This window comes from Capra hircus, chromosome 20, assembly GCF_001704415.2.
Source record: "Capra hircus breed San Clemente chromosome 20, ASM170441v1, whole genome shotgun sequence".
Lineage (NCBI taxonomy): Eukaryota > Metazoa > Chordata > Mammalia > Artiodactyla > Bovidae > Capra > Capra hircus.
The window spans coordinates 62,877,822-62,901,052 of NC_030827.1; the positions used below are offsets into that span (position 1 = coordinate 62,877,822).

Here is a 23,231-nt window from a genome sequence, read left to right on the forward strand (position 1 = left end):
TGCCCAATGATTTGCCCAAGGTCACCAAAAAGTTGCAACTTTATTCCAGTGCCAGGGTTCCTTCTGTTACCACCTCAATGCACTACCTAAATGATCACACCAGCCAAACAATCAGATGTTTAGCGGTCCCACCAACAAGCAGTAAAGGCGGTAGGCAAGTAGAACACTGCCCTGAGACCGAAACACGGAAACTTCTCTGGCACGGTGGTTTCCATAAGCACCTGGCTTTCACAAAGTCAAAGCCTCCCAATTTAAGCTTTGGCAAATACTAACATATTTTGCCACTCAAAACAGAAACCATAAAAGGAGGAATACACCCCACTTTACTGAACAGCACACATGGGACCTCAAGTCATCTTTTCTAAACAACTGGGATACTGACTGGCTGCTATACTGTTCTCTCAAAAGTTACAATGATAAATACAACTCAGCCTCAAACTAAATGGAACAAGACCACCCTGTTTGAAACAGTTATTTTATTACTTCATAGATGTTAAAATGCAACTTCCATCACTTTTAACTTGTTTCTGACCTCCCTTGATACTTCTAACATGAGCTTTTCTCTAGCATACAATTTCTAAAGGAAAGCCAGAGGTGAGTTATGTCATAAACACAGAGACATAATGAATGACACTTCAGCCATTTAAGACTGATTTTCCTTGCCTCCATACTAAAATTGTGTTCTGGATGGCTGAGATAAAAATCTGATGTCCAGATATAGGAATGCTGTCGTACTTATTTCCAGTGGATCACTTCACAGGTTAGCATTTTCATACAAAGGGTAATATTATTACACTATTTCTAAATTGTCAAGTGTGTCAAATCACTGCTTCTCCTTGTTATCATGACCACAGCCATTAGTGCCCTATTTCCAAGATTCCTATCTACTTATGAACATTACTTCAGAAGCTGTTCTAATGTGAATGAAATTCAAAACCTTTTTTCTGCTTCCTATACTGCCAAAGACACAGAAATAAATAGCTTGCCTGTTTTATCCAAAAGGGTAAAACCAGCAGGTAAAACCACCAGTGGGAAAACCAAGTTGCTTACATATCTCATGTTTCCATAATTCAAAATAATGATGCAGAGACTTGATTTCTTGTTTATCAGAAATGAAACATGCTCTCCTGCACTCTTCTATTGTCATTTGGCTTGTTTTCATAATATAATCTGAATGCCTCTATTCTGAAAAACCGTCCTATATTATCCTTTGCCTTTACTGAATAGGGATCAGAAACCTAAGGTCAGTTGGGTACAAAAGAAGATTTAGCAAACAGAAGTCCAATCTTTTGCAAGCTTAATATTCTAATGATCTTGATACAGTTAATCATTTACAGTATTTCTAACATCAATAATAAAAATATAAGTCACATGTCTTTCCCAAGAAACTGCAATTATAATGCTTCATGTCAAATTAAAATACAATAAAGCTACAGTCAACAAGTTTTTAGAGTCCATAACCTAACAATCAAAAAAAAAAAATTTAAAAAGGTATCTGGCTTCAAACATCTGTGTTGTTAAAAACATGTTTAAAGGAACTCTCAGCAGCTACGTGGAACAACACATTTTCTCGCACTATGTGACAGCTTATTTAACTAGCTTTCCGACCATTACCAAATACTCCTTTAAGATGGTATGTTTTAAAACATCATTTACATGTATCAGTTGCTTCCCCTGTAGCTGTTAGAATAGGTAAGAGGAATAGAAGGACTTTTCCAATCACAACAAATCCAAGCATGTGGAAGAACAGATGAGCACCGTTCCCACCGCACAGCCTTCCACAGCTATGAGGTTCAATACTCACGTGGACAGCATGTCCAGCGGCAGCGTCAGGAGGGAGCTCACAGAGCCAGTAAACAAGCACTTGTAGATGCGGCCTGCCAAGGAAGGGCACAACAGCACAGTCACAGCTCTCATCATAATTCACACAGTCATTCAGTTAAACAGAGGTAAAGTGGGAATGCCACTGAAATAAACACTTGGTCTTTGCAAGTTTGAATCACAAAATACTAAACTAAAAAAAAAAGATCAAGTATTAAAGATAGTGATAGTAAAGAGTAAGTGTTACACAATAATGTTTAAAGTTTAGATTCTCTCTAGATTTACTTACTTGTGTTTACTGAATGAGCTTAGATGTTTGAAAAACGGGGGGGAGGAATTCAGAAAAGATCTCCAAAATTATAATACAGAGAATTTTTTTTAACCTAGAATTTCAAAATTCATTGAATCTGTTCATGAAAATGAAGTTTTGGGGGTACATGCTTTCTGAAATTAAAAGCACTTTTCAGTGGAGTACATGCTTCAATGCTATGAATAGCAAACTAACAACCAATTTTTTAAAAACACAAATTCAAGAGTCTTCAAAAGGACAAAATCTTCAATCTGGCCATGAAGGGAAAATATGAAGTAAGGGTCAATATATAGCCATTCCCTATCCTCTTACCAGAACAGGCAGGAATAGATTTGGAAATGGGGCCCAAAAGTTGAGGTTTTCTTTCAAACCAGTACTTGTGTGTTAGTTTAAGTATCCTCTATAGCCTTGTACCAAAAATTTACAGTAACTTCAATGGCTGTTTTCAAATGTCAAGTCAAAATAGAAAGATAGGAACAGATTTTCTGTAATGCAAATTGCTCATATCTGTGTTTAAAATATTCAAAGCAAGTATGTTTATAGCAAAGTAAAACTGACAGAAGGCCAATTGTCTGTAGATAAGAGAATAGATTCATAAATTAAAGGCTTCCTTACTAGTGTGCTTAAAAACAGGGTAGTTCAACACCTTCCTACATGGAGACAGTCACAGGCACACTGCTAACTTAAAGAAAGAAGTATGACAGATTTTAATTGTGTATGAGTGTATGTGCAAACAAGTCAGAACAGAAACCAAGCCTGTTACCTCTTACTTAAATCCTCAAAGTCCTTACTTAATTTTTTATTATTTGATCTGCTGATTTCAGAGAAGTGTGTTAGTTTTCCACTATGGCTGTGAATGTTTTATGTTCTAAGTCCTGTTTGCTGATGCATAAAAATTCTTACGTTTTCTTTTATTAATATAAAATAAAATGCTTTTCCTCATTTAAAGTGTTTCATCTTGAAGAATACCTGGCTGGTGAATACTGTTCCTGTGTTTTGTTAGCTAACAAATCTCTCTAACATCAGCCCCGGCTGTTTTGTACTTCTTTCTCATAGTGGAACACTTTCACATGTACACAGTGATCAGAGCTACTGTGATCACTTTTACTCCCCTTTCTCTGTCCTCTCTTCTTGTCTTTCCTGTCCTTTGGTGGACTTCAAATTTTATTCACTGTCTCCTATTCCTACTCCCTAGGATAAAAACTCACCATCTTACTTCTACTCTCCAAGTAGTTACCTCTAAGTTTTGTTACTTTTTTATAAAGGTAAAATTCACATAAATCTTAAGTGTATCTGCGTGAATTTTTACATCACTATATATCCAAGTAACTGCCACGCAGATAAGATTCTCCACATTTCTAGCTCTCCAGAAGGCTCCTTCAAGCCACTTCCCAGTCAATATCTCCAGCACAAGGTAACCACTATTCTGATCTCTATCACTGCAGATCAGTTTGGCCTATTTTAAAAAGTCACAGAAATGCAATCATACAATTCATACTCTTTGTGCCTGGCTTCTTTTTCTCAAAGAAGTGAAGTTCATCCATGTTATCCTATGTCACGACAGCCAGCTCTTTTGTCATCACTATGTAGAATTCCATTATAGGGATAAGTGCACAGTATCCATTCTACTGTTACTCGTGTGCTTCCACTTTTAAACTACTATCTGCAGAGCTGCAGTGATCACACTATTATATACAAGTCTTTCAGTGGACACAAGGCTGTGTCCTGTGAATATTTCTGCAATCAATATTCCCAGAAATAGAACTGCTGGGTCATAATGTATTTAAAATATTAACCACTGACAGATAATGCCAAACAGCTTTCCAAGGTGGTTATACCATATTTATATTCATTACTACTGATGAATACATGTTTCAGATGATCCACATCCTAATAAAAAGCATTTGGCACTGTTTTTTTCCCTTAACTTCAGCCGTTCTGCTGATTCTGTAGAGTACCTTTCTTGTACCTTCTCCTGATGACTAATGATACTAAGCATCTTGTCCTGTGCTTACTGGCTCTTTAATCTTCTTTCCAGAAACACCTGTTCACATCTGCTGTCCACGTTTTAATTGGCTTGTCTGCCTTTCTCTCAGATTTAATAGTTCTTTTATTACATACTCCTTGTGTATATCCTGAATACAAGTCCTTTGTTAGATATGTGAACTGCAGATACCTTCTCTCACTCTGTAGCTTGCCTTTCTCTCTTAAGGATGTCTAAGCATGAATTAAAAACCTTAACTTTAATTAAGTCAAATTTCTCAATGTTTTCTTCTATGGTTATTCTAGTATATTATCTTTTAGAAATTTTAAAAATTTTAATGTTCACAATCAGACTTATGATCTATCTAAAATTAACCTGGGTCAGGTGGGAGATGATGGTATGGTTCGTTTTTCTCCATATGCCCAACTAGTTGATGCTATACCGTTTACTGAAATGACCATCTTTCCTCCCCTGAACAGTGGTGGCACCTCTGTTCTTAATCACTTTTGCTAGTTCAGGACTCTTACTTGGCTAGGCCTATATTTTCTTGTTTTGTCTAAAGCATCTATAATTTCCCCGCAAGTAAGACAAACAATCTAAAAGGCTCTCGTTTCTATCCTCCCCTCACAAGATTCTTTCATGTGAAGATCGCCTAGAATTTTAGTTTCAGACTGACACCTAAAAAACTGTAGCGCATGCATGCTCAGTCATCTCCAACTCTTGGCAACCCCATGGACTGTAGCCACCAGGCTCCTCTGTCCATGGAATTTTCTAGGCAGGAATACTGGAATGGGCAGCCCTTTCCTACTCCAATTATTGTAGATTAATAACAATTATAATTTAGCTATAAGAAGTACTTGTTTTTCTTTGTAAATCATACCTTTCTCTTTGATTCCTTGCTCTCCTTAGTAAAATATGTCTTCAAACACTATTTCATAAATAATTTGAAGTAGTAAACTTTCCAACTCCTTGCCTCTATTGAAATGTCTGTATTTGTCCTTCTATCTGAGAATAATTTTCGAAGATTTTAGGTTCAAAAATTTTGTCAAATTTTGAAGCTTCAGCTGTCTTCTAACATTCAGCCAGCCTGACTGTCATTACTTTGTAGGATAATCTGAAAGCATAATACCTATACACTACCCTATTCAGCACTGGAAAACTTTAGAATGGGCCTAGCTTTGTCTTTTTCCTTTATCAGAGTCAGCTCTCTCTCTCTCACCTTTTGGAACTAGTTACTAGTCAGATACTGAAACAACAGGAGGTGGCCTCTATCTCTCAATTTTTTCCCTCATACTTACAACTTCTTGTCTCTGAGTCATATCCTAGAGAACTCTTTGCTCAATCTTCTAGCTCACTAATTCATTCTTCAAGTGAGTAGTACCGATTCTGCTATTCTCATAAGATTTTCATAATTCATCAAGCTTATTTATTTTAAGAAGACATGAGGATATTAATCACACTTATGTAAAAATCTTGTTTGCATTTAACTCTAAAGAATGCTATCTACATACTCTGGCACATATACTACTGACTCCTCTCCATGTCTTTAAGAACACAAAGAACCTAGAGAGAATCAACTAAGAGTTAGAATACCAATTTCCCAGAAGTACTCCTATATTCGAAAAATACACTTCCCAACTCTTCAGGACCATTGAGGATGTGTTTTTTAAAAGGGATTACAAAAAAATACATCTTTTGCCATTTTTGAAAGCTCTGATAAACTTCAAAGAGTAAAAGTCAATTTCCTTTCAATTATGCTTTGATTTTCATTTTTCAATTCTCTCATGAACTTTCATTATTAGCCTCTGTATGCTGTGTTTCTTTCCCACGTTCATTTAAGAAGCTCACCTGTTAAAAAATGGTTTTTCATTCAGGTAAATAACATGTTCTAAATGAAGCTTTCCTAATATACAACATTATAATATCTAATAAACATCACTGAACAAAAATACTTTATAATATTAAACAGTTGTGTAATACTTAACTCCAGCAACAGGGAAATGAATACTCACATGCTGTAAGAGGAACAACTCCCAACCATGCAAAGGCCACAAGTGTATAATGAAACCAATATCGTATTGCAGTGCCAATACTTGTAACCAGTCCAGCAAATATGTCCTGGATTGGAAGCCGTGAAGGCATATCTGGGGAATAAACTGTAAGAGGGGGGAAAAGGAAAAAGTTCACACAACTTCATGAAGATTCAAAAATAGGTTACTTGTAGGTATACAGAACTACCTAACTTTTGACCTTTGTATTGCACTTAAGTATTTTGTCCCATATGAAAAATAATTCAAATAGTTACAACATAATACTACATTTACCCAGAAGTCATTTATGAGAGCAGATTACATAAATATAAAAGCCAATAAAATAGGCCTCTGAGCAGGAAAAAAGATTCAAGAGATGTACACACCCCCCTCACTCAAGAGCCAGGAACTTTATGTAAGGCTAACTCATACACATTTCAGCATTCAAACAATATAACCAACTAGTTTCCAGAGTTATCACAGATCACATAAAGCGTACAGGTGCAAATGATAGAGCTGACAGAGGTCCTCAAGAAAGAACCCTCCCCCAGTACTAGCCTCAGCAGCAGCGCTCCCAGTGCGCAGCATCTGCAGCAGAGCCACTTCCTACAGGAGCAGCAGCCCACTGGGGTCCTTAGCCACTCCCCGCTCCCATTCTAGCACAGCCAACATTCAAATAGTAAACTGTTATGATTTTAATCACATATACTCATTGCATAAAAACAAAGTAAAATTAACACTAGTTCACAGAATTTATACTCAGCACTTCAAGATGCTTAAAACAAACAAACACCAAAGCAGAAAAAGCTTTGGGGGAGGGGGCAGAAGAGGAAGAAGAGCAATGTACTAGGATCCCAGAATGAAAATATGCTTCAAATTCTTGATACCTTGCCAGTACGAACATCTACTTATTTATAAGGTACATAATATTAATATAAATCAATAGGCAAAAGACTTATAAAATATAATCGGAATTCTAAAGATCTGCAAAATATTTACCATAGGTTTACAAAATACTGAGCTTAAAAAGTCTTGTTTTTAAAAAGTGAATTAAATATTTTTCATTGTTAGTGTTATTATTACCACCAACACAATTTTAACTCAAAAGCTATCCCAAATTTTAATAGGGATGAGATATTTCACAAATTTAAGGCATCATTAATTACTCACTTTTCTGCGTAAATAATGGTATTAGAGCTGTGTTTTTTTTTTTTTTAAGAACCCTTGTCTTGGAGGTACATGCTAAAATATGTACAGATGAAATCATACATGGGATTTTCTGTAATAAGGATGGAGATGTGGGAACAAGAGCACAGAGAACCACCAGAGAAGCCCACATGCAGTTGAGAGAGGCCCCCAGTCAACGGCCTGCGGGGGCCTGACCCCTCACACACACCTGAGCGAGCTCAGAGAAAGACCTCACCCCACAGCTTCCCAGCCAAGCCTTCGAATGACACTGGGGCTCTAGCTGACAACACTGACTACAAGCGTATGAGAGATGCTGAGCCAGAGACATCCAACAAAGGTCGGTCCAGATTCTGGACCCACAGAATCTATGAGATAATAAATGCTTGCTGTTAAAGAGCACAGGGGACTACATGTAAGGGCTATGGGTTGAAAATGGATGCAACTGAGTGATGGATACACATAGGTTCATTATACCTTTGTATATGTTTGAACTCATCTAAAATATAAAAAAGAAAGAAAAAAATATCTTGCAAATTAAATCACACATGCGTGTGTTAAAAGCTAACATGTAGTTTTAAAAAATGGTTTCCAAAATGCTATAGCAATACCTTCTATTACTATCAAAAACAAATTAAATCAAAAATAGTTGCTTTAAAACTGTTTAAACACCTTTAGGTAGCCAGTTATAATCTAGAAATGCAGTATAAACTTCTGAAGAACTTACTTGGTGTGAAAGCGAATCTGTGCTTGCATAATTCACAGTATTCTTTTCGACTGTGTTTCAGCCACTGAACTAAGCTGAAATTACAAACATATTCATAAGTATAGTATTTATGACAAGGAAATTTTGAGGTTTCACTGAAAACTAATATTGCTGTACTAAAGTTTTACATATCACAGAACTTTTACAATTTTGAATTCAGAGTATCTTTAACTTTTTTTTTTATCACTGATGCCCTAGAAGAGTACAGAATTATAACAAATAAAGATAAAAAACACATGTTTCTACTACTAAAAAGCAATTGAGATTAATCTGAACTATTAATTACTGTAAACTGTAATCTCCTCAAAGATAACTGAATATAAAAAGAATCTCCAAGCAACAGCATCAGTTCTAACACTGGTTTAATCACACTGCTGCCTGGTGGCCAGGCCTATCACTAATTGGCTAGCTGTGCCACCGAGAAGTTAACCTTTCTATGCTTCAGTTTCCTCATGTGAATGACAGTAATATGCCACCTCACAGTTCTGCTGTAAGGATTAAATGAGCTAAAATGTACAGAAGTACTGAGTATTCCCTGACACAAAGCATTTCCTCAATGTAAGCTATAACCATCCTAAGCAAAACCAGAAAACCGTAATACTCCCCATGAACATATAAGCTCCCCACAGTAAAAACAAATAAATGGGCAAAAGACAATATACCAAAATGACATGGCTTGGTAATAAGGAATAGGGATAATCTCCAAACACAGTAAAAAAATTTTTTTTAATATCTAGTTATAGAAAAAGTCATTGAAACAATTCCCTTTATTATACAGATGACAAAAGTGAAGCTCAGGCAAAAATTTTCCAAAAGGATGACTCACCATTCTTGATGGATAAACTTAATACTGCCAGTACACACACAAGGATGATAAAGAGGTTTCTCAGGTGTTCCTTCTGACCGACACACTCTACATATGTCTATTAATGAAAAAAGAAAAATTGAATTATTTTGGTTATAACTTATAAAAAATTAATAGACCACCAAAACCTAAAATATTGAAAAAGTTTTTATTTGTCAAAGTAAGACTCTGTCACTACATAAAACATCATCAACATTATGGAGAACTGAAAAGGGTGATCAAGATGATAATCAAATATACCTGAAACTTAAAATCCCTATTATATAAAAAGGTCAATTGTTCTTTGTATTAGAGTTCTGTAAATAAATAAAAATTGAAAATGACAGAAACAGTGGTTTTCTTTAAAACTGCATGGTGCTTAGTCGTTCAGTGGTGACACCTCTTTGCGACCCAACAGACTATAACTATCCAGGCTCCTCCGTCCAAGGAATTCTCCAAGCAAGAATACTGGAGTGTGTTGCCACGCCCATCTCCAGGGGATCTTACTGACTCCAGGGGATCTTACTGACTCCAGGATCTAACCCAGGTCTCCTGCATCGCAGGCGAATACTTTACCGTCTGAGCCACCAGGGAAACTGCAAAAATCAATCACCATTCTTCTCCTAACATTTTAAAGTCCTAAGTCCAGTCCTAACTTTAAACTTCACACAAACGTTATCTCAGGACTTATAGAAACAGCAGTGAGCGGCTCTGGGGACAACCTTCCACTAGAGGGAGACACTGTAACAGACACACACACAATCAGGGTGTGGAGGGGGCATCCCAAGACCACGAAGGCCAGAGAGAACAGCCAGAGGCCGCCTTAAGCAGAAACTACGGGAGCGCAGGGATATGGGTCTGCCGCCAGAGGGCAGCAGCTTCTCCTCATGCTCCTGCCCCAAGTGGTTCTGATTGCACCGCCATCAGTCGGCCTGGGGTGGTGGGTGACATGCAGAGGACGGAAAGCGTGCCATCAAGCTCTCGTCCACCAATGTGGTCCTTCCGCGGGGCCACCTACCAAAACCTGGTAGTGACTTTCATTTAGAACGGCTTCTCAGCGAACCACCAAGGCCAAATACCAACCCCAAGGAGGGAATGTTGAGGGGCAATGGGCAGTGTGAACAAGGGGCAGGGACTTGATGCAAACTTCTGATCTACTCTCTTACAGGGAATTCCTCATTAATGAGTAACAACTGCAACCCAGAGCCTATCTCTAACGGATTTAATAATGAAATCTCCAGCACCCATCTGACTGGAAGCACACATGCTGAGCAGTGTGGTGCGGTTCTGGCCACTTGAGAGCATCACAGACTTGTGACTGCTCAATCTTGGGCGGCTAAACAATATTTGTCGAAGTTAAGGCTATTAAGCCCTCAGGGTAACCTATGGTTAGCACACTAGTCTCCCTGTTATCTATAAACCAGACAAATCGCTCCAGCAAGACAGAAAAGCAACTCACCACCACCCAAGAAAAAGCTATCAAAAGTGTCAATCCTGGTTTCCATGGAGTCGAGTTATCCGAATTGTATCAAATAAAGCACAGATTGCACCACTGTGCCTTTAAATTTCAGTTCTAGAACCAGACACTGCCGCTACCATCATCGGAAGGACTTTGCTTTCCGGTAAGCTACCCGCACATTACCGGAAATAACGCTGGCAGTCGGCATCGTTTATGGAGAGACAATATGGGATCAGAATCTCTTTGAACCTCCCTTTTACACCTTCATCCTTAATTAATAAAAAACATCCATGGCAACAGCTTTCACTCTGGTCCGTTTTGCATCAATCTAAGACTTTGAGCTCTAGCGGTGCAGTGGGAACTTCCCAGCCATCGCATGTAATCGGCCTCCGCAAAGTTCCAACACGAAACAGAATCACGGTCCCATGCCATGATTTCCAGCGGCAGTGTGCAGGCAGCTCCCGCACTTCAGCCCAGGGAAACCAGGCTAGGAGCCAGGAGGGCGAGGAGAGAAGCAGGGTGTGGGGATAGGGACGGAGGATCCCCATCCATAAACCTGCACAGCAGATCACATGGTATTTTAACTGCACCGAACTCAACACCCTGCCATTGAAGCTGGAGACTACCTCCGCTGCTTCCCTCATAGCTCAGTCAGTAAACAATCTGCCTGCAATGGAAAAGACCCAGGGTCAATCCCTGGGTCAGGAAGATGCCCTAGAGAAGGAAATGGCAATCCACTCCAGTATTCTTGCCTGGAGAATTCCAGAGACAGAGGACGCTGGTACAGTCCATGGGGTCACAAGAGTTGGACACAACTTAGCAACTAAACCACCACCACCTCAGCTGCAGGTACTAGATATGCCATGCAGTGGATCCACCTTAAAGAATTTTAAGTGGACTCATTCCAATCACCAGACCTCCAGAGACCAGTTCTGTTTTTCATCACTGCCTCCCCACCCTTGGGTTGAGAGTAACAAGTCCGCTACCCCTTGGTTGGGGTAGTCCATTACCAGGCTTCCTCTACGGAACCAAATCTGGGTTCCCCATCACCCAATTCCCAGTTGCCCTGGTTGGCACAACAACTTAACGGGGCCACAGGACATGCACTCCTGGTGACCTAGAATCATCAGAGCTGAGCTGCAGATGCCCAGGGGCATGGATGAGTTCTACAATGACCATGGTTCTGCAGGTAGCACCCAAACCTGCACTCAAAGTCATTCGCTATGTCGGGGTACCAGCGGAAATGCCTAGACCTCTGTGGATTGACTTTAGAGACAGGCATATGCAAGATGCCCCACTTACGGGGTGTTTGAGTCTTAAGTGTGGGCGGGCACGTGCAGTCACAGTGCAAGTGGTTCCACCTCTTCCTGTCTCCTCCACCAGCTCTCAAGCAGCCGCGGGGGCTGAAGTAGGGGGCAGCAGAGACAGCGTGGCAGGCAGGACACAGGACAGAGGGAAGCGGTGGCAACACCGCTGGCCTCCCATCACCCTGCAGAAACATGGTGACTGGCAGCCAGCAGTTATGCGGCGAGGGACCGGGGTTGGGCCAGGGAGAGCCTTTGTTGGCACACTCGGCCAGCGGAACACAGGGAGGTAATGCACGGAACACCACCAAGGAGTGGGCAAATGGCTGACAGTCAGCCTGACTCCTCCTAGATACCCATGCGGCCGAGGCCCCTAGGGCTCGCGGGCGCTGCAGGCGGGAATACCACGGTGACTGCGGGGTGCGCCCATCCACCCGGGCACCACAGTTCCCCACACTCCACAGGACAGCCGCAAGGGGCAGGCTGGGCTGGAGTTGAGCAAAGACCAGATCTCCATTAGATCCAGACAGATTTTCAGAAGATTCCATCCTTCTAAAGGACAAACCAAGGAACACAAAACTAAGCAAACACAACAAATCTAAATCAAGCCCCAGAGCTCTGCTCAACAGAGTCTACAGTACAGAACTGGGACTCACCGGGGCCCTGCAAGGTCAAACTCTCTCCACTCTAACACGACGAGTCTCCTCTCACTGTCTTGCCAGTGTACAGCGGCGGTTTCCAGAGGCTACAGAACACAACTGTTTGAATGTAGTTGCTTCCCACTAAACCAAACATTTATAAGACGTGCAAATATAAAACAAATCTACTCTTCTCACCAATGTTCTGGCTTTAGAATATATGGTTATTTTCACGAAGAAAAATGTATATTAACACATAATAAGTGTGTTAAGTGAATAAAAATTTCTAAATGTTTTTATTCTCTTATACGGCAAATAAAAAGTTCTTCTGAGTCTTTCAGAAGAGTTTACAGGGATCCTGGGACCAAAAAAGTTTGAGAACCACTGCCCTATATAATTTTTTTCCCCACAGTAAAATTGACTAACTATGACTCTCTCAAAATACACACATATACAATATTATTATTTTATCAGGGACTTCACAAGCTCCACTGATTATATAAAAGGAAAGAGAAGGGAACATTTAGGCTTCTAAATCATCTTTAGAATCATGGAACTCTTTTACATAATAAAAGTGGGAACCAAACAGTCAAAGTAGAAAATAAAACCAAAAACAAATGAACCTGTGTATACCAAGCTTAATCACAGAAAATAATTATTTTAGAGACTTCATAACATGATCATACATCCCTAGTAGGCTATATCCAAAGACAAAAGGGACTATAGAGATAACCTAAAGAGAACTCAGTAATCATCATGTTAATAGCAATAATACTGACAGGCATTTTTATTTTTTTAATTATTTACTTTTTTGGCTGCACCAAACAGCATGTGGGGTCTTATTCCCCCAACCAGGCATAGAACCTGTGTCCCCTGCAGAGGAAGTGTGGAGTCTTAACCACTGGGCTGCCAGGGAAGCCCCTTGACAGGCCTTTTAAAACTTGGGAGGATAAAGACAGTAAGCAGTATGATAGTGGTATTATGGTTAGTTTTTTTAACAAGTTATTATCTCTTAGAATACATAAGCATTAAAAAAAAACAGAATTCATAAGCATTTACTGATGAAAAGATGCCATATTTGCGATTTCCTTTAAAACAATCCAGTAGAAGTGTGGGGAAGCAAGAGGGAAAGAGTTGAGATAAAAGAACTGTCAGCCCTGCTTGTATCTGTTGAATCTAGATGCTGGCAATATGATGGCTTACTACATTGATTACTTGTGACAGTTTGAAATTTATATAATTAAACTTTTAAACTATATAAATCAAAGATTAAACATGCAATTTGGAAATATCATAGCTGAACTTTTATTTTACTAAACACTACCAAGTCCAATTTTATCACGAAGTTCTTTAGTAGGGGGACTTAGCATGTGGTTTATTTAATACACATACACAAACGTGAAAACTTTTGTTAGCAATTTTCCTATTTTAGTGATCATGTTTTAAAAAATGTGTTAAGGGATTTCCCTGGTAGTCCAGTGGTTATGATTTGGAGCTCCTAATACATGAGACATGGATTCAATCCCTGGTCAGGAAACTAGAATTTCACATGCCACACATCAAGGCCCAAAAAAAAATGTGTTCAGACTTCACTGTCTATATCCTCATCAGGGAAAGAAAGCAAAGTAAGATCTAAGTAATCTGTCTCAACATTTCTAAAGGTCTATTTCTATGAAACCAACAATCCAATTCTAATTTAAAACCATTTAATCTAAATGACTCTAAAAACAATTTGATCCAAGAAACAATATCGCACATCTCTTCTGTAGTACTCACTCTTTGTCTTTTCCCACATGATAAAGTTGTGGCTACATGAGTTTTGTTCAAGTGTACTTTCTGTATGAATATTTCCCTAAATGGAAAGGCAAAGATTGTTTCTCTAAATCAACCAGAATGGTGATAAGCCTCAGCTATACAACACTTTAAGGCAAACACTGACCGTTTAGTAGGCCCCGAGCCACACACCTGATTAGGTGTGGCTCATCACCTTTATCAAGGAACTGGAGGCCAAGAAAAGCTGCCTAAGAGCTAGGCTGCGCCTGGTCTATATCCTCAACTAAGTTTCCTTCGCTAGTCTGTGCGCATGGAGTAAAAGGCATGGAAGCTTCTTCCCTGCCAATCCACATTTCAGCAGAAAAACCTGAAACAAAACATAGGTCATGGCTGAACACTTATTCTGGAAGAATAAGCTAAGCTAAGTCACTTCAGTCGTGTCCAACTCTGTGCGACCCCACAGACGGCAGACCACCAGGCTCCCTCATCCCTGGGATTCTCCAGGCAAAAACACTAGAGTGGGTTGCCATTGCCCTCCCCAATGCATGGAAGTGAAAAGTGAAAGTGAAGTCCCTCAGTTGTGTCCGACCCTCATCAACCCATGGACTGCAGCCCACCAGGCTCCTCCGTCCACGGGATTTTCCAGGCAAGAGTAGGGTAAGAGCTATTAACAGTTGCTACTTTGCAGGGATCACAGCTGGGGAAAGTTCTTTCCTTAATTTACATGGGTATGCTGCCTATAGTACAGCTGTACCTCAGTATCCCTGGATAGATTGCTTCCAGGAGGCCCCAAGTACAACAAAACTCCAGGGCACTCAAGTCCCAAAGTCTGCCCTCGACATCTGCAGGTTCTGTCTGTATCCACGGATTGAAGCAAAGGCACGTGAAAAATTTGACCTGCAGTTGGTTGAGCTTACAGACATGAAACCCATGAATGCGGATGACGGGCAACACCATATAATTACTGGAAGAAATCTGCATAAAAGTGGACCCAAGTAGTTCAAACCAGTGGTGTTCCAGGATCAACTGCATATATTTGTGTATGTGTCCATATATAATGGACATGAATTCGGGCAAACTCCAGAAGACACGGAAAGACAGGGAAGCCTGGCGTGCTGGAGTCCATAGGGTCGCAAAGAGTTGGCCATAACTTAGCAAATGAACAGCAACAACACAAAATGATGTTGAGTGATAAAGAACCCCAGACACAAAAAGTTACTTACTCTTTGTAATTCCAAATGTAAAAAAATACAAAAATGTGAAAAACACGTATCACTAGAAAATCAGGATAAAGTTTCCTCCTGGAGAAAGATAGCAGTAAAGACTAGAAAAGAATGAAAAGTTCTAGATCAAGATAAAATATTCTCTCTACTCCTCCTGCCAAGGACAGCTAAAAACACAGGATATTACACACGAAACACACATAAGAAGACCAAAGAGTGAAGGAAACGCAGACCAGCAAAAGGAGCTGGGGCCACAAAGAACTACACACACAGCAGTGAGTAGTGAGTTCTCTGCGTTTTGCCTTAAGTAGCCTGGACTAGTCAGTTTTCACATCAGTTGGCCAAAGTATCGGAGTTTCAGCTTCAGCATCAGTCCTTCCAATGAATATTCAGGACTGATTTCCTTTAGGATGGACTGGTTGGATCTCATTAGAAAAGACCCTGATGCTGAGAAAGATTGAGGGCGGGAAGAGAAGGGGACCACCGAGGATGAGATGGGTGAATGGCATCACCGACTTGATGGACATGAGCTTGAATAAGTTCTGGGAGTTGGTCATGGACAGGGAGGCCTGGCGTCCTGCAGTCCATGGGGTCGCAAAGAGTCAGACACAACTGAGTGACTGAACTGAACTGAGCCTGAACTAGAGACTAATGGGGAGAAGCTGGCAACCTAGAAACAATAATGAGAGCAAACCAAAAAAAGTCCCCACGAAAACCTGCTCCCTCTAGCCAAAGGACCAGAAAAGGGGCAATTCAGTAAGCCAGAAACTTTATAGACAATAACTGCTGCTGTAATCCAGCCAAACAGTACAAGAAAAACTTCAACCCTACCACTACCTCTGACACCAAGGACAAGTGGGGAGCAGACAGAGATCAGCTAACTCCAGTTCTAAACTAACCCAACGATGTTATCAACCAAGCTTATGAAGAAATGAGGATTAAAACAGAGCCCCAAATTCCAAAAAAGAACTTTTCAACTTTATCATGCATACCTCGGTTATATGATCAAGTTTTCTAGAATGTTTTATTTTTTCATAATTTAATGTCAATATCCTATATATCTCTATCTACCCCTCCAACATTATTTTCTTGCATTTGAATGGTAGATTGCTCCGTCTAATAAAAACACACCGCATTACTGAATAGAAGGACAAAAATAACTTGTATAATAGCAAATTAAGTACTTTTATTACTAGTGAAGCTAGATTATTTCCACATTCTGCCATGTTCTTTTTCTCTGTGAACTATTCAAGTCCTTCGTCCAGCTTACTAACTGCTGTCTTAACAATAGAAAATAATCCAAAAAGTTTCAGCAAAAGATCTGAACAGATACTTCACCAAAGAAGCTTGCTGATGCTAACCCAGAGAAGTTAGCATCAAGAAAGCAATGCAAACATCATTAAGGAAATGCAAATTAAAATCACAGTAAGTTGTTGGTAACTGCACAACAATGTGCCTGTATTTAATGCCACTGAATTACACACTTAAAAATGGTTAGGATGGTAACTCTTGTTATGTATGTTTTTCCACATTTAAAAAATGTTTAAACCACAGTAAAGTACCACCAGACTTCCCTGGTGGTTCAGCAGTAAACAACCTGTCTGCCAATGCAGGAGACACAGGTTTGATCCCTGCCTGGAAGATCCCCTGGAGAAAGAAATGGCAACCGACCCCAGTATTCTTGCTTAGGAAATCCCATGGACAGAGGAGCCTGGCGGGGGCTATAGTCCATAGGACTGCAAAAGAGTCAGACATGACTAAGTGACTAAACAACAAGATACCACTACATACCTGTTAAAATGACAAAAACAAAAACATATATACTTTTATCATACAATCAGGAATCCTACTCCTAGGTATTTGACCTAATAAAGTGAGAACTTACTTTCACACAGAAATCTATGTAAATTTCATGTGTAAATCTGCCAAACTTGAAACAAGCAACCCCAAAATTCCACAACTGGGGAATGGATAAACTGTGGCACATTCCTACAATAGAATAACACTCAGCAATTTAAAAAAAAGATAAGACTACTGGTATATGCAACAATGTGAATAAATCTCAAACGCATTATGTTAAGTTGAAAGAAATCAGACTCAAACAGCTACACACCATTTAATTCCATTTATAACATTCTGGAAAAGGCAAAACTATTGGGGTGGTGCACAAGTAAGTGCGGTTTTTGCATTGTTGAAATTTGCTGTTTGATGCTGGAATACATTCTTAAATGTGGTTATATTATACATCATTTTAATGCACATTTCTTGGTTTTTGGGTTTTTTCTGCTAATGACATTACTTGCTGTTTATTTTATATTTAGACTACGGAGATGATATTAAACAAAAAGCAAATTCGGGCTATCTTATTTGAGTACAAAATGGGTTATAAGGCAGACAAGAGAACTCACAACATCAACAACGCGTTTGGCTCAGGAACTGCTAACAAATGTACAGTGCAGTGGTGGTTCAAGAAGTTTTGCAAAAGAGATGAAAGCCTTAAAGATGAGTGCAGTGGCCAGCCATTGGAGGGTGACAACAACCGACAGTCATCATTGACTATGATCCTCTTACAACTACATAACAAGTTGCCCAAGAACTCAACGTCAACATTCTACATTCATTTGGCGTTTGAAGCAAACTAGAAAGGTGAAAAACGTGGCTGCCTCATGAGCTGACAGAAAATAAAAAAAAAATTATCATTTTGAAGAGGCATCTTCTCTTATCCTACACAACAACAAGGAATCATTTCTTGATCAGATTGTGATGTGTGACGAAAGCTGGATTTTATATGACAACTGTCGATGACCAGCTCAGCAGCTGGTCCAAGAAGCTCCAAAGCACTTCCCAAAGCCAAACTTGCACCAAAAAAGAGTCATAGTCACTGTTTGGTGGTCTGCTGCCCATATGATACCCTACAGCTTTCTCAATCTCAGCATAACCCTTACATCTGAGACATACGCTCAGCCAAGCAATGAGAAGCACCAAAAACTGCAAGGCCTGAAACCAGTATTAGTCAACAGAAAGGGTCCAATTATTTTCCACGACAACGCCCATCCGCATGTTGCACAACCAACGCTTCAAAAGTTGAAGGAATTGAGCTATAAAAATTTGCCTCATCCACCATGTTTACCTGACCTCTGGCCAACCGACTACCACTTCTTCAAGCACCTCAACAACTTTTCGTAGGAAAAATGCTTCCACAACCAGCAGGAGAAAGACAATGCTTTCCAAGAGTTTGTTGAATCACGAAGCATGGACTTTTATGCTGCAGGAATAAACAAGCACCTCCCACTGGCAAAAACATGTTGATTATAATGGTTCCTATTTTGATTAATAAAGATATATTTGAGCCTAATTATAATGATTTGAAATTCAAGGTCTGAAACCACAATTATGTTTGTACCAACCTAATATATAGGCAAGGAGAGCCAACCAGTCCATTCTAAAGATCAGCCCTGGGTGTTCTTTGGAAGGAATGATGCTAAAGCTGGAAACTCCAGTACTCTGGCCACCTCATGTGAAGAGTTGACTCATTGGAAATGACTGACGCAGGGAGGGACTGGGTGCTGGAAGAGAAGGGGACGACAGAGGATGAGATGGCTGGATGGCATCGCCGACTCGATGGACGTGAGTTTGAGTGAACTCCGGGAGATGGTGATGGACAGGGAGGCCTGGTATGCTGCGATTCATGAGGTCGCAGAGAGTCGGACACCACTGAGCGACTGAACTGAACTGAATATATAGACAGAAACAGATGAGTGGTTCCAGGGTCTGGAGGGAGAGTTGACCATAAAAAGGCATGGAGATATTTTGAGTAGTGAAAGAAGTATTCTATATCTTCTTGACTGTGGTGACTACATGACTGCATGCATTTGTGAAAAACTCAGACATTAAATAAGGTAAATTTTACTTTAATTATACTTGGAGGGGAAAAAAGATCAAAAGATTTTCTATAGTAGTGACTAAACAGATGAAGGAGACAAGAACAGGTAATGAGAAACGAGAAACAGGAAATGAGAAAAGGTAATGACATGGAAAAAAATTGGTTCTCTCTCTAAAATGTGGTCTAATGAAGTTGTAGACTGAAACATATGGCAGTGAGCACATTTATTCCATCCAACCACGTTGCAAGGGACTGCTGGTCATCAAATGTGACTGCACTTCCCTGTCACCTCTGAAATCCTACGTGGACATGTGACCTGCTATGGGCAATGCAATATGAGGTCTAGCAATGGGCATCACTTCTGGACAGAAGGCTTTGAGCACCGATGAACACACTCCATCACACTGCATGCTCCTGCCTCAAGGACTGTGGGATCAAAAACACGGTCTCCCATCTAGATCTTCAAGTGACCCAACTTAGGACTATTTCGAGATATGATGTCAGTGAGAAACGTCAACCTTTTGTTGGTTTAAGCTGCTAAGGTTTGGGGGTAGTTTGTGACTAAGACACAAATTAACCTTTCCTATTTTATAAAAGATCTTAGCAGATTCACAAAACTAAAACAAGCATAACTACCACCAACAGAGAAATTTAAAGAAAACTCTTTCCACCATCTTTCCATGCTCTCAAGAGTATTAACAATGCTGAAAAGAAAGACCAATACTAGGTCCTTATCAGGCTATGCTCCCAAGTCGTCATCTGGTTTCTGACTGTGATGATGAAGCATGCTTACACTGGTGAATTCCCAATCACTGATGATCTGGGAAACCTAGAGTGAATCTCACAGGCAAGGTAACAAGCGTGGAGTGACCAGCCCTAGATTTGGAAGTGCAACTTGAAAACCTAGAAAAATGGCAAAATAACCTACTTCCATTCTGTTAGCTTGGTTTCACTGTCCTGACCACCTCAGGTAGCATGAGGACCATGAAGAAACAAGACAAAAACACACAGGAGAGAAATCCTGGAATTTCTTTCCTAAAGGAGTTTAACACATGCAAATAAAACACCTCAAAGGGGAAAGGGGGGGGCGGGGAGGGAGTCAAAGAATAATCCATTTTGTTTAGTAGTATCAATCCCACCACCTGAAACTTCAACAGAATAACAAGGCCAACAGGTACAAAAGGAGAGCAAAGTGTACAAAAGAGGCAGCCTGAGGCCCTTCCCTAAGAATGAAATGTGGTGGAGTAAGGCTCCATCAAATTTACACGCAGTCAAATTACACATCTTATTCAGGCCAAAGTAAAATCAATGCACTTTGCTGGTTATGAACACATACCTACCTAGAAATCAAAGCTCTGCAAACCTACCTAGGAAAAAAAAAAAGCTCTTGGTGGTTTTCAAGGGCAAACTTCTGTTAAATCCTGTAGCAACTTTTGTTGCTTAGCTGGTTTGCTTATTTGAATACTTAGTATCTTCACAAAAGGAAATCAACCCTGAATACTCATTGGGAGGACTGATGCTGAAGCTGAAGCTCCAATACTTTGCCCACCTGATGCAAAGAGCAGACTCATTGCAAAAGACCCTGATGCTGGGAAAGATTTACGGCAGGAGGAGAAGGGGACAACAGAGGACAAGATGGCTGAATGGCATCATCAACTCAATGGACATGAGTTTGAGCAAACTCTGGGAGACGGTGAAGGACAGGGAAGACTGGTGTGCTACAGTCCATGAGGTCGCAAAGGGTCAGACACAACTGAGCGACTGAACAACAAGTATCTTCACAAAGCATACCTTTTGAAAGTTTCTAGCCCAGTACCTAGCTCAATTAAGGTACTTTGAATGAAACCTTCAAATCCTGAGTGACTGAGCAAGGAGACAGCCCAGGAGAGGAAAGAGAGAGGGAAAGCCCAATAGTGTGAGAGGTTACCAAGTCAGTACCCATTTAGGGCTAGCCCATCCCTTTAGTTTTTTTAGCCAACAATCCAGTTCACCACATACATTCTAAGCATCTACTCTAAGGAAAAATACAGACCAACTCATAGCTTTGGGTACATCCTAACTCTTAAACCACTGTCTACCCGCAAAGCTCTTTAAGACTTCAAAAAGTTTCCACTTTCCTTCTGGTGATAAACAAGTGATGATTTTAATAAACAATGGTTTAATATACTTTATTTTTTAGAACAGATTACATTTACAGAAAACGTGGGAAGACACTACAGTGTTTCCACATACCCAGTACCCCTATTACTAACATCCTACATTAGGATGTCACACTTCTATTACATTAGGGTGTTCCTTTTATGACACTTAATGAACCCATACTTACACACTCTCATCAACTAAAGTCAACAGGCTATTCGAATTTCCTTGATCTTTACCTAAAGGGATTTTTCTGTTCCAGAATCCACATTACATTTAGTTGTCGGGTCTTCTTAGGCTCCTCTTAGCTCTGGCAGTTTCTCAGACTTTGCTCGTCTTTGACAACTTTTATCATTTCAAGGAGTATTGCAAGATGCCCTTCTATCAGAATTTGTTTATGGTTTTTGCTCATGATTAGAGTGGAGCTATGTATTTTGGGAAGGAAAATCTCACAGGCAGAGTGCCATTTCATCACATAATACAGAGGGTACAGATTACCAACATGATTTGTATGACTGCTAAAGTTGACGCTGATTCACTTGGTTGCAGTAACAGGGATTTTCAATATCTGATTATCGACAAAAATCTTAAAATTAGCAGCTATCATTACAGTAAACAATTATTGAAAAGTGTTACTCAAGACTTCCCTGCAAGTCAAGTGATTAAGATTCCGTGCTTCCAATGCAGGGGGTGTGGGTTCGATCCTTGGTTGGGGAAATCCCACATCTCTTGGCAGGGCCACAATACTCAAAACATTACAGCCAAGATCAGGAGTGTGGCTACATAAACTGTGGTACATTCAGTACTTGGAATGTCTATTTGTTGCTGTTCAGTCACTCAGTCATGTCCGACTTGGAATGTCTATAGTCCCTTAAAAACAGCAAATTTAACAACTATATAACAATATGGAAAAAATGTATAATGTTAAATAAGCAAAGCACAAACTTAAAAAATGAATATACACTGTTCTTCCAACTAGGTAAGAAACCTAAACAGCCTAAAAGCGAAAACACACACAAAAAAATGAGAGCCACTATAATTGGTTAGATGAGAATATGGGTGATTTTCTTCTCCTCTTTCCCCAGTTTCTACTGATTCATTGCTACTTTTACAACTATAAGGAAAAAAAAAATTGAACTAAAATTTTGTGGAAAACACTTCCTTTTTGACTATGGAAATGTATATATATATATATATACACACACACACATACTTTTTAAATGTGGATTTGGTAATTAGGCCTTGAAAATTTTAAATTCCAATTTAAATTGGATTTAAAATTCCAATCCATATATCCCAAAGCTTAGTCATTTCTTACCCCTTCAGATTACAGGTCATTACAAAACTAACATTCACCTGCACTACTGCTCCTGGAAGCCCAAAAACTAGTTTCCAGCCTGAAAACTATTACTAGGCTTGAGTTACGTCTGTCAGTGATATGCTCTTCTGTGGGATCAGAAGACGGAGGGAAGGGGCACCGTCGTTTTCTACTTCTGGCTTTGCCCAGCAGTGGGCAAATTCAAGTTCAGCAGCAGAGGCAGTAACTCCCAAGTGTCAGTAGGAGTGTGCGGAGTATCAGTCTGATTCTTCTCAGCTCCAAACTTACCCTTCAGTACTACCTGTTCAGTAATAAGAGACTGACTTTCTTAACCAGTTCTCAGAAAAGGATTTGTCAGTAGAGGGTGCTGGAGGGACAACACAAGAGGCCTGGAGCAAGCTGTTCCTGCTGTACTCTCAGTGGGTTTGCCAGCTTCTCACAGCCCCACTTATAAGACCTCAACACACTCCAGGCCCTGCACTCACAGCGGTACCCTAACTCTCCATGCATGTCTACCCACCCACCAACCTTGAGTTTCCTGCATGCGCCCTGGG

At 40.0% G+C, this 23,231-nt stretch overlaps 1 protein-coding gene across 1 annotated transcript in view; it reads right to left on the reverse strand.

Annotated features, from left to right (window-relative positions):
* MARCH6 (membrane associated ring-CH-type finger 6) overlaps nucleotides 1-23,231 on the reverse strand; it is a 74,711-nt gene that overhangs the window by 44,022 nt on the left and 7,458 nt on the right. The window contains exons 2-5 of the mRNA XM_018065553.1: nucleotides 8,923-9,019; nucleotides 8,058-8,131; nucleotides 6,128-6,271; nucleotides 1,805-1,877 (exon numbers count right to left, since the gene is read on the reverse strand). Of these exons, the coding sequence (XP_017921042.1) occupies nucleotides 1,805-1,877; nucleotides 6,128-6,271; nucleotides 8,058-8,131; nucleotides 8,923-9,019 (388 nt within the window). The remainder of the gene's footprint in view (nucleotides 1-1,804; nucleotides 1,878-6,127; nucleotides 6,272-8,057; nucleotides 8,132-8,922; nucleotides 9,020-23,231) is intronic.